Source organism: Mauremys reevesii, linkage group 15 (genome assembly GCF_016161935.1).
Source record: "Mauremys reevesii isolate NIE-2019 linkage group 15, ASM1616193v1, whole genome shotgun sequence".
Lineage (NCBI taxonomy): Eukaryota > Metazoa > Chordata > Testudines > Geoemydidae > Mauremys > Mauremys reevesii.
This window is the reverse complement of record NC_052637.1, coordinates 5,440,026-5,456,148: the sequence shown is the minus strand read 5'-3', so window position 1 is coordinate 5,456,148 and position 16,123 is coordinate 5,440,026. Positions and strand designations below refer to the sequence as shown.

General features: G+C 46.5%; 1 protein-coding gene across 1 annotated transcript in view; it reads right to left on the bottom strand.

The window, feature by feature from the left end:
• Positions 1-6,177: 6,177 nt before the first annotated feature.
• The window catches only part of LOC120383954 (butyrophilin subfamily 1 member A1-like), a 35,710-nt gene continuing 25,764 nt past the window's right edge, over positions 6,178-16,123 (bottom strand). The window contains exons 5-9 of the mRNA XM_039502277.1: positions 12,334-12,438; positions 10,358-10,378; positions 9,753-9,773; positions 9,615-9,641; positions 6,178-6,725 (exon numbers count right to left, since the gene is read on the bottom strand). Coding sequence (XP_039358211.1) covers positions 6,199-6,725; positions 9,615-9,641; positions 9,753-9,773; positions 10,358-10,378; positions 12,334-12,438 — 701 coding nt within the window. The 3' untranslated portion in view covers positions 6,178-6,198. The remainder of the gene's footprint in view (positions 6,726-9,614; positions 9,642-9,752; positions 9,774-10,357; positions 10,379-12,333; positions 12,439-16,123) is intronic.

Genomic DNA, 16,123 nt, shown 5'->3' with positions numbered 1-16,123 from the left:
GTTGCTTACAGGGACTGAGTCAATCAAGGGGGTTGGGTGTTCATCAACAAACACAGCAGTCACACTGTACCCTGGCCATTGATGAAGCTCGTTTTCAAAGCTTCTCTGATGCGCACCGCTTCCTGGTGTGCTCTTCTAATCTCCCTGGTGTCTGGCTGTGCATAATCAGCGGCCAGGTGATTTGCCTCAGCCTCCCACCCCGCCATAAAGGTCTCCCCCTTACTCTCACAGAGATTGTGGAGAATACAGCAAGCAGTAATAACATAGGGGACATTGGTTTGGCTGAGGTCTGAGCGAGTCAGTAATGTCCGCCAGTGCGCCTTTAAATGGCCAAATGCACATTCCACCACCATTCTGCACTTGCTCAGCCTGTAATTGAACAGATCCTGACCACTGTCCAGGCTGCCTGTGTATGGCTTCATGAGCCATGGCATCAAGGGGTAGGCTGGGTCCCCCAGGATAACGACAGGCATTTCAACATCCCCAACTGTTATTTTCTGGTCTGGGAAGTAATTCCCTTGCTGCAGCCGTTTAAACAGAGTAGTGCTTCTGAAGATGCGAGCGTCATGAACCCTCCCTGGCCATCCCACGTGGATGTTTGTGAAACGTCCCTTGTGATCTACCAGTGCTTGCAGCACCATTGAAAAGTACCCCTTGCAGTTTACGTACTGGGTGCCCTGGTGCTGCGGTGCCAAGATAGGGATATGGGTTCCATCTATCGCCCCCCCCAGTTAGGGAATCCCATTGCAGCAAAGCCATCCACTATGGCCTGCACGTTTCCCAGAGTCACAACCTTTCGTAGCAGCAGCTTAGTGATTGCTTTGGCTACTTGCATCACAGCAGCCCCCACAGTAGATTTTCCAACTCCAAATTGATTCCCGACTGACCGGTAGCTGTCTGGCATTGCAAGCTTCCACAGGGCTATCGCCACTCGCTTCTCTACTGTGAGGGCTGCTCTCATCTTGGTATTATGGCGTTTCAGGGCAGGGGCAAGCAAGTCACAAAGTTCCATGAAAGTGCCCTTACGCATGCGAAAGTTTCGCAGCCACTGGGAATCGTCCCACACCTGCAACACAATGCGGTCCCACCAGTCAGTGCTTGTTTCCCGGGCCCAAAATCGGCGTTCAATGGATAGAATCTGCCCCATTACCATCAGGATCTCCAAAGCGCAGGGGCCCGCGGTTTGAGAGAATTCTGTGTCTACGTCCTCATCACTGTCATCGCCGCGCTGCCGTATCCGCCTCCTCCTCGCCTCGGATTGAAGGTCCTGGTTCACCATAGACTGCACGAGAGTGCGCGAGGTGTTTAAAACATTCACGATTGCGGTATGGAGCTGAGCAGGGTCCATGCTTGCTGTGCTATGGCGTCTGCACAGTTCACCAAGCAAAAAAGGCGCGAAACGGTTGTCTGCTGCTCAGGGAGGGAGGGGTGAGGCTGTACCCAGAACCACCCGCGACAATGATTTTTGCCCCATCAGGCACTGGGATCTCAACCCGGAAATGCCAAGGGGCGGGGGAGGCTGCGGGAACTATGGGATAGCTACGGGATAGCTACCCACAGTGCAACGCTCCAGAAATCGACGCTAGCCTCGGACCATGGACGCACACCACCGATTTAATGTGTTTAGTGTGGCCGCGCGCACTCGATTTTATAAAATCTGTTTTACAAAACCGGTTTATGCAAATTCGGAATAGTCCCGTAGTGTAGACGTACCCTTAGATTTATCAAGCAAGCACAAAACAGATTCTACAATACCTTACTGGCTATGCAGAGGCCAAAGCACAATTCCCTTAAAGCAACCCACCCTTGGGCTCCCTCCCAGACAATCAAGTCAAATATGATGAAGATTACTGAAAATCTTGTTCATCATATTTAAAGTTCTATCAGTCCCAAAGGATCGGATACATCACCCACCAAGTCAATGAATGAATATTTCAGTTCTTACCCAAATACACACTTACAGCCAATTCTTTTAAAATTTATTAAAACAAAAGAGAAGAGAGAGAGTATTGGTTAAAAGATCAGTATGCATACAGACATGAGTACAGTTCTGAGATCAGTTTCATAGTAGAGATGGTAAGCTTCAGTGTTGCAAAGAGTTCTTTCAGAATTAGTCCATAGGTTCAGTCCAATATCCAATACCAGGGTGATCCAATACCTGCTGCTCTGAGGCCCCAGGCCCACTGCTCAGACACTCCCACTGCTCTGGTGCTCCCCAGGGCCTGTTGCTCAGGCGCTCCCAGGGGCCAGCTGCCTGGGGTTGCTAGAGCAGCAGCTGGTGTGGCTGGCCCCAGGGACAGCCTGAATGGCAGGCCCTGGGGCTGCTCCCGCAGCAGCCAATGCAGCTGGTCACAGGGCACCTGAGAAGGTGGCCCCAGGGCCAACTGCTCTGGCAGCTCTGGGGTCAGTCGCACCAGCCACTGCAGCTGCGAAAGTCACGGAGTTCGCAGAAACAGGGCCGGCTCCAGGCACCAGCCTACCAAGCATGTGCTTGGGGCGGCACCTTGGGGGCGGCGGCGATCGGGTTTGTTTTTGTTGTTTCTGGTTTGGCCAGGTGGCGTGGGGAGGACTTGGGTGGCGTGGACGCGGCCCTGGGGTGGGGACTTGGGCAGCGCGGCACGATACTCGGGGCGGGGACTTGGGCGGTGCTGGCGGGCGCTGGGGTGGGCACTTGGCCGGTGCGATGCGACGCGCGCTGGGGCGGGACTTGGGTGGTGCAACGCTCAGGGGAGCAGGGACGTGGGCAGTGCGATGCAACGCTTGGAGGAGCGGGACTTGGGCGGCACTACACAGCACTGGGGGGGCGGGGACTTGGGCGGCGCGACGCGGCGCTGGGGGGGCGGGGACTTGGGCGGTGCGACGAGGCACGGGGGGGCGGGGACTTGGGCGGTGCGACGCTGGGGGGGGTGGGGACTTGGGCGGTGCGACACGACGCTCAGGGAGGGGCAGGGCGGCGCTCTTTTTTTTTTTGCTTGGGGCGGCAAAAATGTTAGAGCCGGGCCTGCGCAGAAAGTCATGGAATCCGTGACTTCCATAACCTCTGTAACAGAATCGCAGCCATAATCACCAGTAATTAGCTACTTGCATTTACATAAGGCAATCGCTTATCTCCCACCATATGCACGTAGTGATTTACGATATACTTCAAAGAGAAATCAATACAGTGATGTCACTATATTTACAATTCATTTAAGTGTTAAACTCTTCTTTTAATCTCTGAATTAACAGAACACAGCATAGACAGGAACGAATTGATTACATTGCCAACCTCTAACAATATATATGTAAACACATATGTAAAAACATGAACTACTAATGTGTCTCTAAAGGTTGAATCTGGGTCAATTAGCCTGCAGGTTGCTTAATGCTTTCTGGCCCCATGTCACAATCCCAACATGGGATTGGTATAGAAGGGAGTAATAAGAGCTCCTGAATACACTTAAGGAACTCCTAATCTCGATATGAACTCTGTTTACATTGAATTCTTTGTAAGGCCTAATTATTGATGTGTTCTCTGGCCCAAGTTGATAATTCAGTCAGTACTTTGGTAAACACGTTAGTGATTTCGGGATTTGGGCTATGTGTTAACTTAACCTAGACATCAGTGTTCTTCAGAGAGCACTTACTCTGACATTTAGCTTATCCCTGTTTATTTCTGTGTCTCTTCCACTCTCCTCTGATCCTTGTCACAGATCATTCCCCCTCGTGTTCTCCATTCTTTTCCCTGAGCTTATCCCTTCCCCTCTCACTGCCTCAGGCTGTTTCTCCTCTTCACAGTGTTTTCCTTTCATTATTTTCATATCTATTTTTCACTCTTTCTCCAGAACTCTGTTTATTTGGTTTTACTTCATCTTTTCCTTGTGTTTCTTCTATTCCCTCTGGTTCAACCCACTCTGGCTCCCCACCTCTCACAGTGTTTCCAACCCCAGAAGTTAAAAATCAGGAGTCAGAACTCAAATTGACCCCAAAACTATGAGATTAAAAATAATGTATTCTGATTTATATTTTGATTTTTGAACTCCCCCTGCCCATCCCCCATTTGTGTGACAATTAGTGTTGCCAGCTCTCCCGTAGTGACAGCGGAAGGTGACTTTGGCCCCTGCGGCAGGAACTCTGGCTGGGAGACCCCAATGAGCTCTAATGACACAGATTTGTACAAATGCTCCCCGCGGTCTCTGCTGTGTAAATTCCAGCCTCTCCCCCAACACTAATTACATAGTTTTGTGTCCCTGCCACCCCCACATATGCCTGTCCCCGACCTGGCTGTTAATTCTACCCCCTGTCCAGCCCTGACATCTGCCCCTCAGACACATTCTGCGCCTCCTGCAGCTCCAGGAGTTCTTCACCCCTCCCCCCATCCCTGGTGCTGCAGGAATGGAGGGGAGCAGCTTCCAGGGGTTATAGAGATGATGAACAAGAGGTCTGGGTAGGTGGAAGTCCTCCAGGATCATAGATTCTGGGATTACTGCACAGTAGCATAGCTGGGGGGGAGCAGGGGAGTGGCTGCTCCTCCACTGAGCACATTCTCAAAAGTGGCTCCTTAAGTGCTGACTCCCTGGGTGTTCTTTAGTACTTAGTGTACCTTTTTATAGGGCTATGCTTGCTTCTTATTCCTCTTTGGCCATAGAAGAGCTGTCCTTTGTGCATCAACTATGTCCCATAGTATCCTCCTCTGATGGATTAGGGCTAGATATGTACACCTTATGAATTCTGCTTGATATTCTGAAGCTGATTATGCAAACCTGCTCTATTATGAAGGTCTCTCTACAAGTGGAGCCAGTACTGCGGACAGGCCCTGGAGCACTTATGCACCCAACAGATGCATTAAGAAAGTGATTAGGACTTAACGACCCTATTCAGGTGTAAACATCTGGGATAATGAGTGAGCTGCATCCTTAGAAAACCAGTTTAACTGACTCTAGGAGGAAGGGGGAGGGAAGGTAGGAGCATTGGAAAACTGTCCCAGGAGGAGAACAAATAGGAGTCATACAGGAAGAGAAAGCACTGGGTAGGAAAGAGCAAGGTTACAGAAGCTAAGTAACGGGGCTCCAGCAAGAGAGGTCACTCAGCACCAGGGCTTGAATTGTGCCAGAATATTCTGAAACACCATTCTATACATTTTTGAGGGGCTGGAATGGCATTTGGGTACTGCCAGTATCACTTAGTGGTGGAATTGGACAGCTGTTCCAAGGGGAAGGTTAGCTCACTGGTTTGAGCATTGGCCTGCTAAACCCAGTGCTGGGAGTTCCGCTCTTGAGGGGGCCACTTAGAGATCTGGGACAAAATCAGCACTTGGTCCTGCTAGTGAAGGTAGGGGGCTGGACTCAATGACCTATCAGGGTCCCTTCCAGTTCTATGAGATAGATATATCTCCATATATTAACACCCCCCCCCCTTTTTTTTAAAGGATGGAAGTGCATTTTTTAAAAAAAAATTCTTCGCTGTTTCGCAGCAGGTGGCACCTTTTTTTTATGTGTTTGCTCCCCCTGCTCTTAGACCTGGCTACGGCACTGTTACTGCAGCTAGAGAACCCTTTAAAAAAAATTCTCACTGGACTTCCCCCTTGTATCGGCGACACCAACTTAGCCCAGATCCCCAGAGTCCTCCTGGCCATAGAGGACAATGACAAACAGGCTGCAAAATCCTTAGAGAAGCCAATATAATTTCTTTATCTTGATCACTCCCTGCCCCTTATGGTTTAACAGTCCAAAGACCTCCACTGAGCCACTGAAACTGCATGGTAGAAAGTCTGCATCAAGACAGCAAAGACTAGGGTGTCTGAGGCTAGAGAAGCTGATCTCAGACCAGGGCCGGCTTTAGGAAGTGCAGGGCCCAATTAGAACAGTTTTGATGGGGCCCCGGCAGGGATGACTTAAAAAACAAAACAAAACACCACATATAAAAAAACATGTGGGGCTTGTACTCACAGGGCAGTGCTCCGCCTCCAAGTCTTTGGCGGCACTTCGGCGGCAGGTCCTTCACTCGCTCCAGGTCTTCAGCGGCACTGAAGGACCTGCCGCTGAAGTGCCACCGAAGACCTGGAGCGCCGCCAGGTGAGTAAAAATTAAAAAGGCGCCTCTAGCCAGGGAAGGGATTCTCACTGGGCACGGGGCCTGATTCGGGGGAATTGGTGGAATTGGCCTAAAGCCGGCCCTGCTCAGAGGCACCAGTGGGATGTTCTCCCCCATACACCATATCTCAATGAGACAGGCTGATCCGGGATCCTATCCCCACCAAGAGCCAGGGTTGGATTTTCTCCCCAGGGATAGATCCTGGTGGGAAAGTGAAGATCGGGGCCTCGTCACCAGCATCGATAAATGTCACCTGCCCCTGTTCACAGTCCAGACAAACCCGGATCCTGCTGGGGGTCCGGCTCAGGGACAGAGGAGTCATAGGGGAGGTGAGAGCCTGGAACTGACCCCCAGGCCGCCCAACAGCCCAGATCCCCCCCTCAGGGCTATGGCTGATCCATCCCTTCCTCTCCACAGCTTCTTTAGCCACCCCCACAGCCCAGTATCCCCCATCCCCGACCTCCACCTCCATCTCCACCTCCCAGTAATGTCTCCCCGAGTTGAATCCCTCACAGCCCAACACACAGGCCCAAGAATCAAATCTCTCAGAGTTGTTAGGCAGATCCTGCCCTGTTTCTGCCCATCTCACACTTTTCTGATCCGCAGACACGATAAGTAGGGGATGAGCTGTGTCTGGATCCAGAGTCACATTCGCTGTTGGGAGAGAGAATCCAAGTGTTAGAGACAGAAGTCAGCCCTGGGGGAGGGCTTGATGGTATTAGTGACAGAATCTGCCCCAGCTGGAGAGTGACTCAAGGAATCTCCTTCCTGTAGGACATACCCAGCTCTGAGATTTGAGTAATGTGCAGTGGAAATTCACTCCCCTCATACAGACAGGTCACTGACAAAGTCAAAGGAATGGCTAGGGCAGGCCTGAGACTTATAATATTTCCCACCTTCTCTCACCTCCTCTAAGGGAGGAGACTAGAGATCCTGTTATCATAGGCAGGCCTAGTAGATTGTGTGGAAGCTAACTATCCATAGTAATAACTCAATAACAGCATTGCCCTGCTGTGCCCCTCCTTCCCTCCATCCTTATATTTAAAGTCTTGGAGCTTGGATGTCTTCATCTTGCCACATATTCATCCTTTCTTTCAGTTCAAGGTCAGAAACAGCCATTCTATTCTGATGTGCATCTCCCTCAATCACTTCTCTTGAGGCTGTTCCATGGTGTGTAAATAATTAAAGAGTCATTGGGTCACAGTGAGAAAGAGAGAAAGCTTGAGAAAGACTCTATAGCCTTGTATTTGGGGCACTCATTCTGCATATGGAAGACCTCGGAGCCACACACCCTGCTCCAATGACTCTAATTGTTTACTCCAAAGTAGAACAGGTTCAACGGGAGATGTGGAGGGAGCCCCCCATTTGAAACTCCATAGCCTTGGTGGTTGGGGTCACCACTGAAATGTGGCAGATCTGTGTTCAAATCCTTTCACCATCTCCAGCAGATGGTGGACTTGAACCATTGGTTTCTCATGTGAGTAACCTAATCCCTGGGCTAAAAGTTATGAGGGATGGGATTTGCCTTGATTCTTCCAAAAAATTGCATAGACACAACTCCAGCTGAGGGTTTGCAGCTGAGAATTGCAAGCAGAGGGACGTGCTTCCCTGTATCTTGGACTTAGGTGTCAAACTCCTTGAGATGTGTGAAGCTTAGGACACACCCCTCTCCTCAGCATACCCCACTGGCTAACTTAGGTGGGTCCCTGCCTAACATGCTGACTTGAACGTGCATTCTAATCATAGGTGCCTCTCTCTCTCTCGCTTTCTCTTCCCATTTATTCTATAGGGGGCTTGAGCACCTTACTACAGCTTTTTGAATCCCAGTGATTTTTTAGGTACCATGGATTTATATAGAGGCAAATATGATATTTTCTGTCTTAGTATCTATCCCTCACTTTTTTGACTGCCACTGCACATTGAGTGGATATTTTCAGAGAACTATCCACAATGATTCCAATATCTCTTTTTTGAGTGGTAACAGCTAATTTAGACCCCATCATTTTATATGTATAGTTGGGATTATGTTTTCCAATGTGCATTACTTTGCATTTATCAACATTGAATATCATCTGCCATTTTGTTGCCATCACCCAGTTTTGAGAGATCCTTTTGTATCTCTTCTCAGTCTGCCTGGTCTTAACTATCTTGAGTAGTTTTGTATCATCTGAATATTTTGCCACCTCACTGTTTATCCCTTTTCCCAGATCATGTATGAATATGTTTAACAGGACTGGTCCCAGTACAGACCCCTGGAGGACACCACTATTTACATCTCTCCATTTTGAAAACTGACCATTTATTCCTACCCTTTGTTTCCTATCTTTTAACCAGTTATTGATCCATGAGATAACTTTCCCTCTTATCCCATGACTTCTTAATGTTATGTCCTTGAACAAGGCCAGCCTTCCTCCCCTGAGCCATCTAGTCCCACTGTATTCACTATTACTGAACATGACAGCAAATGGAGGGATGGCCATATTCTCCACTTTCAAGCTCTGGAACTGTATCTCACTGTATTTTTTAAAAAAACCTGGCTATGGTTTGTCCAGATTTCTGGAGAGGAGATTGAGGTTCTTCCTTTAAACGTATGCAGAAATATCACTATATAGGCATAGAATATTCAGTAATTTAACGTAAATGGCATTTAGAGAGTATTGTTGCTCCTTTTAGCATGAGCAGTTGGGAGAACAACTAGGAAGAGAAATTGATGATATGAGTCAGAACTTTCTTAGGTGCAATCCTGTTTATTTACAAAGAATGTACAAAAAGTCCCTGTCCCTGAACATAGTAGGACCCAACAGGAGGCAGTTCCCTTTTTCAGGTATCCATGCCTGCCTTCCAGCCTGTCCTGAGTCCCAAGGAGTTGTGGCTATTCTCTCTCAGGGCCATACTGATGACTGCTTTTTGGGCTTTCACCTGACTTGTGTCTCGGCTCTGGTTGCTTTGTTTCTAACCCACAAAGAGACACACACAGCTCCAACCAATGTACACCCCAACCCCTGCATTTTCAATCTGTCCCCATGGAAACCCTTGAGCTCACATGGGTTGGCCTCTCCCCATGCTTTCATGTGACCATATTCCTGGGGCGGTGGTCAACACTGTCTCAGACAGCACCACATAAAGTAGCATTTAATTGCTCCTCTACTTAGCCTGAATGAAAGGAGCTCAATACACCCATCAACTTCAACCAGATCAATAATTGGTGACAGCCATTTACATCTTTGAGGATGGCAAACCCCCTGCCTGCATCTCAGCTCTGTCCATCCTCCCAATATAGTGCCACACTCAGTCATAGCCCATGTACCATCCTGAGCATGTACTTGTTAAGGACAATATTATTTCATTATTTTCCATATTTCCAAAGGGAGTATTTAGTTCTGGAGCTCATTTTGGGCAATTGCCTTCACCATTCAAATTCCCACCAGAGAAAATAATAAAAATCCCTTATTTTAAATAGTTCTTGATGAATTAATAAAAAGGAACCGGGATCTTTGTGGGGTGCTGAGATCTGGACATTAATTAAATCTGAGCTTTAATTACCTGCATCATTTAAGGATCTTCTCCAGTCTGAAAGCAAACACATAGATGAAAATGAAAATGAAAATTCATCTAGATGGGTGCAGTATCAGTAAGATTCATTATCACTGAAAAGACTGTTAGAGAAAGAGAAAATCTTACCAAGTTCTGTTTGAAGTTTAGCTACACAATGAACAGAAAGAAATGGACATCAAGTAAGAACTTCTCTCTCAAGGTGAAAATAATTCCAGTCCAGGCCTCCCAAACCATCTGTTACAAAGGTCATTCATTCAGGCTCTGATCAGAGATTTTGCAAGAAAATTGTCCCCACTAACCCATGGGCAGCATATAGGACAGCTCTGAAGTTCCTCAGTGGCCAATATTTCAGCATGGCCTGGGCTAAAGGTTGCAACTCATATGCACCTCTTACTGAATCTACATAATCCTGATCCCAGTGGACACAGCCCTACTGCCCCTCTCCCAGTGGCTGCTTTATGAGACTACTATAGAGCCCATCTGTGCTACATGGAAAAGATTAAAAAAATCCCCAAGTCATCATCATATGGCACCTCCAGTCAATGTAAATTTCAACCTTCATGAATATACATTTTAAATATTGTTTTCCTTATGAATTCCAATTGGCTACATACTGAATTGCATATTATGCTTATTGATGTTGCATATGATTTTCAAGTTGACATTGCCCTTTTAACTAAAAACATTCTTCACATAATACAACTTCACAGGAATGGCAAAACTGAACTTACTGTTGTTTTCAAGATGTTTCCCTAAAAAAGAAGCAAACAGTTAAACATACATTAATAGATTTTTTTGTGTGTGCGTTGAGATTTAGAGGTTTATAATAAGAATTCTAATTAAAAATAAGAATCAGAAATATTTAATTAATACTAATTATGAAAGAATTTAATTCAGCAAAGCCCTTAGATTAGTGTTTCACTTCAATTTTGTGCCTATGTTCCCTTGAAGTTTAAGTTAATCATATGCTTAATGCTCTGATTCTGCGAACACTTCTGCATGTGCTTACCTTTACTACCCTGATTAGTCCCATTACAGTTAATGAGGCTTCTTAGGGTAATAGTGTTAAGCACATGCATGAGTATTTGCCTAAGTGTATTGGTGGGTAAGGATGGATGCAGATGTTGAGGGCCTTACAGAATTGGGACCTAATCCTGCTTTCCTGCGCACTCTAACCTTCCATTGACTTCACTGAGAACAGTGGGTGTGTGAGCAATAACAGATCAAGCCATATAATTATTAATACTAATATTCTGATTATATGACTTCTGGTATTTAATGTTTCTCTAGTTAATAACATTTCTGTACCACCTTAAAGCATACAGTAAGCACTTGGTCAACATTTTCAAAAGTGGATGCCAAAATTGAAGCTAGTTGAGCAATGGAAACATTATTTTAAAAATCTAAATTTTTGAATTTTTTTCCATTCACAGGGTTTGAAATGGACCAAATCTTTCATTATTTTTACATTTTTTCCATTAAATATATAATTTATTTCAAATTTTGAAAATCCACAAATGCATTCCCCAACTCTTCCTCCACCCTCTTCCCCCCCCAACACTGCCTTCAGTAACATAAATTACATACAGTTCTTTTTAATCGCATTTTCCTTTTTCTTATTTTCCTTCTCTTTCCCTTAACCAGTTCTAGAAAGTTTCAAACTTTGCAAAGTATGGAAAAGTTACAGGGTGGCAAAAGGGAAAAATAAATTCTAACTGATAATCCGGATCTTTTCAAAACTTGAGTATCTTTTCTACGAGTTACTCCATTGAAATCAATGGGACTACACATGTCCTTAAAGTTAATCATGTTTCAGCACATTGCTGGATTGAGGCCAGATTGCTCAGTACTTTACAGGATCACACTCTAGTCATAAGTGCTGTGACTGAGGTGTAAGTAGAAGAGCTGTGTTTAAAGTCCTATTTACAATCATCTCAATTTGCCTTTTGGTGCAACACTTCTCATGAGTAGTTTCAGGCCACTCACATTTTTTTTAATATATTGTAATACAAAACCCTTCAAGTTTTTTAAATTGATGTCTTCACTGATGAGACGTTTGAGGGGATTATTAGCACCCTGCTAACAGAAAAATAAAAATCAATAAACAACAGAATTCTTATGAATATCATCCACAGTGAGGAATGTTTATTTACATATTTATTTATTTCTCTCAAAGGGAATTGAGATCAATCAATCAGGGCCAGCCACTGATTTTGCAGGGCCCTATCTGGAGTCAGACATAGCGGACAAAGGATGGTATCTCACGAGGAAGGGATATTGGGATGAGGATATAGAAGGTTGCTTTAGGCTGAGAGATCTCACTGTAAGGGCAGAGGGAGGATTTTCATTTATTCAGATACCAGTTGATGACTGTATCAGGTCATTATCAGGACTAGACCTTCAAATAAATCAGATACAAACTGAATAATTAATTTTCATGCCAAGCTACTGTGATTGGACATTCATAATTACACAGTTTATGACTATGTTCAGGTTAATTTCAGTTTCACAATAGACACACAATGGAGAAACTTACTTTTATGAAAATGACCACTAAAGTTTATCCATCCACTTCATTATCTCCCCACGCTCTTTCCTTCTGTCTATTCTGTCCCTGCCCCTGCCGTCCTTTGTATCCAACCCAAACACTTTATCTTAGGAGAAAACGTTTCTCATTTCATTATATTTTTTTACTTTAGTATTTTACCTTTTAATCTGAAGAGATAAGCAGTGAGACCAATGAAACCAACTAAAACCACCAGAATCACACACAGCGCCACCATCCAGGGAGAGACTCTTGGGAAAAAGGGATCTGGAAAAAACAAAACAAACAAACAACGCCCCCCCTCCCCCCGATTCATGTTAGCTGGGAATCACTGATGAAAATCAAGTACTTTTATTCCAGATACAGTAGAACCTCAGAGTTTTGAACACCTCAGGAATGGAGGTTGTCCATAACTCTGAAATATTCTGTAACTCTGAACAAGAGGTTATGGACTTCAGCCATGGGGAGTTGGGGTTACAGCTGCAGGGTGGAGGGGGACAGTTGGGGCTTCTCTGACCCTTGGGCTGCCAGGGCTTCAGGTGGGGGGCTGATGTCTTCTGCCCAGCGGGAGCACCGAGGCTCAGGGATTTAGACTTGGGGGAATGCTGGGGCTCGGGGCTTCAGCCCCGTGGCTCGGCTTCTGATTTCATCCTCACGGGGGGTGCCGGGGCTCGGGGCTCGCCACAGCTTAGTTCCCAGCTTCAGCAGGGGTGGAGGGGAGATGGGGCTTGGGGCTTTAGCAACAGTGGGAGTGCTGGGGCTAAAATCGGCGCTCCCCTCATAGCTAAAGCCCCGAATCCCAGTGTCCCCCACAAGGCTGAAGTCGACAACAGATCTGCGGGGCTGAAGCCCTGAGCCCCAGTGGGGCTGAAGCTGGGAGTGGAGCCATGGGGCTGAACAGTAATTGCTGCAGTTTTTTTGTCTGTGCTGCTGCCTGATTGATTACTACTGGTTCCAGAGTGTGTCTGGTTGACTGGTAAGTCCATAACTCTGGTGTTCATATCTTTGAGTTTCTACTGTATATATATCAGGAGGATTTGTTTGATATAAGGGGAAAATATGCACTGCAAAACACAGCAGAAAATGATTTGTACATATGATTTCAGCTAACAGAATTTGGAAAGATTTTAATGATATATACAGACAAAGAAAATTATATTATACATATACCACACAGGGAACAAAGGGTAGGAATAAATGGTAAATTTTCAGAATGGAGATGGGTAACTAGTGGTGTTCCCCAAGGGTCAGTCCTAGGACTAATCCTATTTAACTTATTTATAAATGATCTGGAGAAAGGGGTAAACAGTGAGGTGGCAACAGGGCCGCCGGGGGGGGCAAGTGGGGCAATTAGCCCCAGGCCCCCATGAGAGATTTTTGGGGCCCCTGGAGCGGGGTCCTTCACTTGCTCCAGGGGCCCTGGAAAACTCTTGCAGGGCCCGGGCCCCCAGAGCTTCTTCCGCTCCGGGTCTTCAGCGGCGGGGGGTCCTTCCAACACCAAATTACCGTCAAAGTGGGACCACCGCCGAAGTGCCGGGTCTTCAGTGGTAATTCAGCAGCAGGGGGCCCCTGCCGCGGTTCATCGGGGCACTTCGGTGTGGATCCCGGAGAGGAAGGACCCTCGCTGCCGAATTACTGCCAAAGCAAGGGCCCCACGCCGCCGAAGACCCCAGGCCCCCTGAATCCTCTGAGCGGCCCTGGGTGGCAAAGTTTGCAGATGATACTAAACTGCTCAAGATAGTTAAGGCCAAAGCAGACTGTGAAGAACTTCAAAAAGATCTCACAAGACTAAGTGATTGGGCAACAAAATGGCAAATTAAATTTAATGTGGATAAATGTAAAGTAATGCACACTGGAAAAAATAACTCCAACTATACATACAATATGATGGGGGCTAATTTAGCTACAGCTAATCAGGAAAGAGATCTTGGAGTCATCGTGGATAGTTCTCTGAAGACGCCCATGCAGTGTGCTGCAGCAGTCAAAAAAGCGAACAGGATGTTAGGAATCATTAAAAAGGGGATAGAGAATAAGATGGAGAATATATTATTGCCCTTATATAAATCCATGGTGCGCCCACATCTTGAATACTGTGTACAGTTATGGTCTCCTCATCTCAAAAAATATATACTGGTGTTAGAAAAGGTTCAGAGAAGGGCAACTAAAATGATTAGGGGTTTGGAATGGGTCCCATATGAGGAGAGATTAAAGAGACTAGGACTTTTCAGCTTGGAAAAGAGAAGACTAAGGGGGGATATGATAGAGGTATATAAAATCATGAGCGGTGTGGAGAAAGTAGATAAGGAAAAGTTATTTACTTGTTCCTATAATGTAAGAATTAGGGGCCATCAAATGAAATTAACAGGCAGCAGGTTTAAAACAAATAAAAGGAAGTTCTTCTTCACATAGCGTCTAGTCAACCTGTGGAAGTCCTTGCCTGAGGCGGTTGAGAAGGCTAAGACTATAACAGGATTTAAAAGAGAACTGGGTAAATTCCTGGAGATTAAGTCCATTAATGGCTATTAGCCAGGATGGGTAAGGAATGGTGTCCCTAGCCTCTGTTTGTCAGAGGGTGGAGATGGATGGCAGGAGAGAGATCACTTGATCATTGCCTGTTAGGCTCACTCCCTCTGGGGCACCTGGCATTGGCCGCTGTCAGCAGACAGGATACTGGGCTGGATGGACATTTGGTCTGACCCGGTAGGGCCATTCTTATGTTCTTGTGGAAGGATGAAAGCAGCTTTCTTTGTATATTTATTATCAACATATTAGAGGACGTGGACAAGAGTGGCAAGACTGAACAGTAATGTCACAGGTGCTAGCAAGAGCCTTCTTCTGGCCTCCCACTGGGACAGCTGTGAGGGGAATCCATACCCCTGTGCTATGGTCCCTAGAGTGTGCTAAGCTTCTGGAGCATCAATGGACTCCGGCCACTGCCCCAATCTTGGGATCCTTAGGCACAGTCTCAGGCCCAGACCTGCAATCTGGCCCCCTCCTCCCCCACGTGATGGAACCTGCTCCCAGCTGTCTAGCCCTTCTGGGAGCAGTGCTCACCTTTCAGACTGTCCAGTAGTTAAACACACCCTCTCCCAGAACTCTATCCAACAGCTGTGAAGCTCCTGGTTTACTGTTTAACTCTCCCATGGCCACCGTGGTGGTTGTGAACATGTAACACATACTGGTAGTCAGACTTTCTACTGATTTTAACACTCAGTCATGTGCAGTGCAGGGAATACAGATCATATAGAAAACAATAAACCATCCTAAATCCATTATCCCTCACTAGCTCACCCTTCCTGTGGGAGTCCTTGGGGGACCATCTATGTTCTGTCATGCAGGCAGGGTCCTCTGCCCCCTTTGCCTACCCTGCCCTAACAGCAACCTCCCTTATCTTAATCCAGTGCAAAATGGCTCTCTCCCCAGTTTCCCCTTGTGAGTCATAGAATCATAGAAGATTAGGATTGGAAGAGACCTCAGGAGGTATCTAGTCCAACCCCCTGCTCAAAGCAGGACCAACACCAACTAAATCATCCCAGCCAGGGCTTTGTCAAGCCAGGTCTTAAAAACCTCTAAGGAAGGAGATTCCACCACCTCCCTAGGTAACCTATTCCAGTGCTTCACCACCCTCCTAGCGACATAGTGTTTCCTAATATCCAACCTAAACCTCCCCCTCTGCAACTTGAGACATTGCTCCTTGTTCTGTCATCTGCCACCACTGAGAACAGCCGAGCTCCATCCTCTTTGGAACCCCCCTTCAGGTAGTTGAAGCCTACTATCATATCCCCTCTCACTCTTCTCTTCTGCAGACTAAACAAGCCCAGTTCCCTTAGCCTCTCCTCGTAAGTCATGTGCTCCAGCCCCCTAATAATTTTCGTTGCTCTCCGCTGGACTCTCTCCAATTTGTCCACATCCTTTCTGTAGTGGGAGGCCCAAAACTGAACACAATACTCCA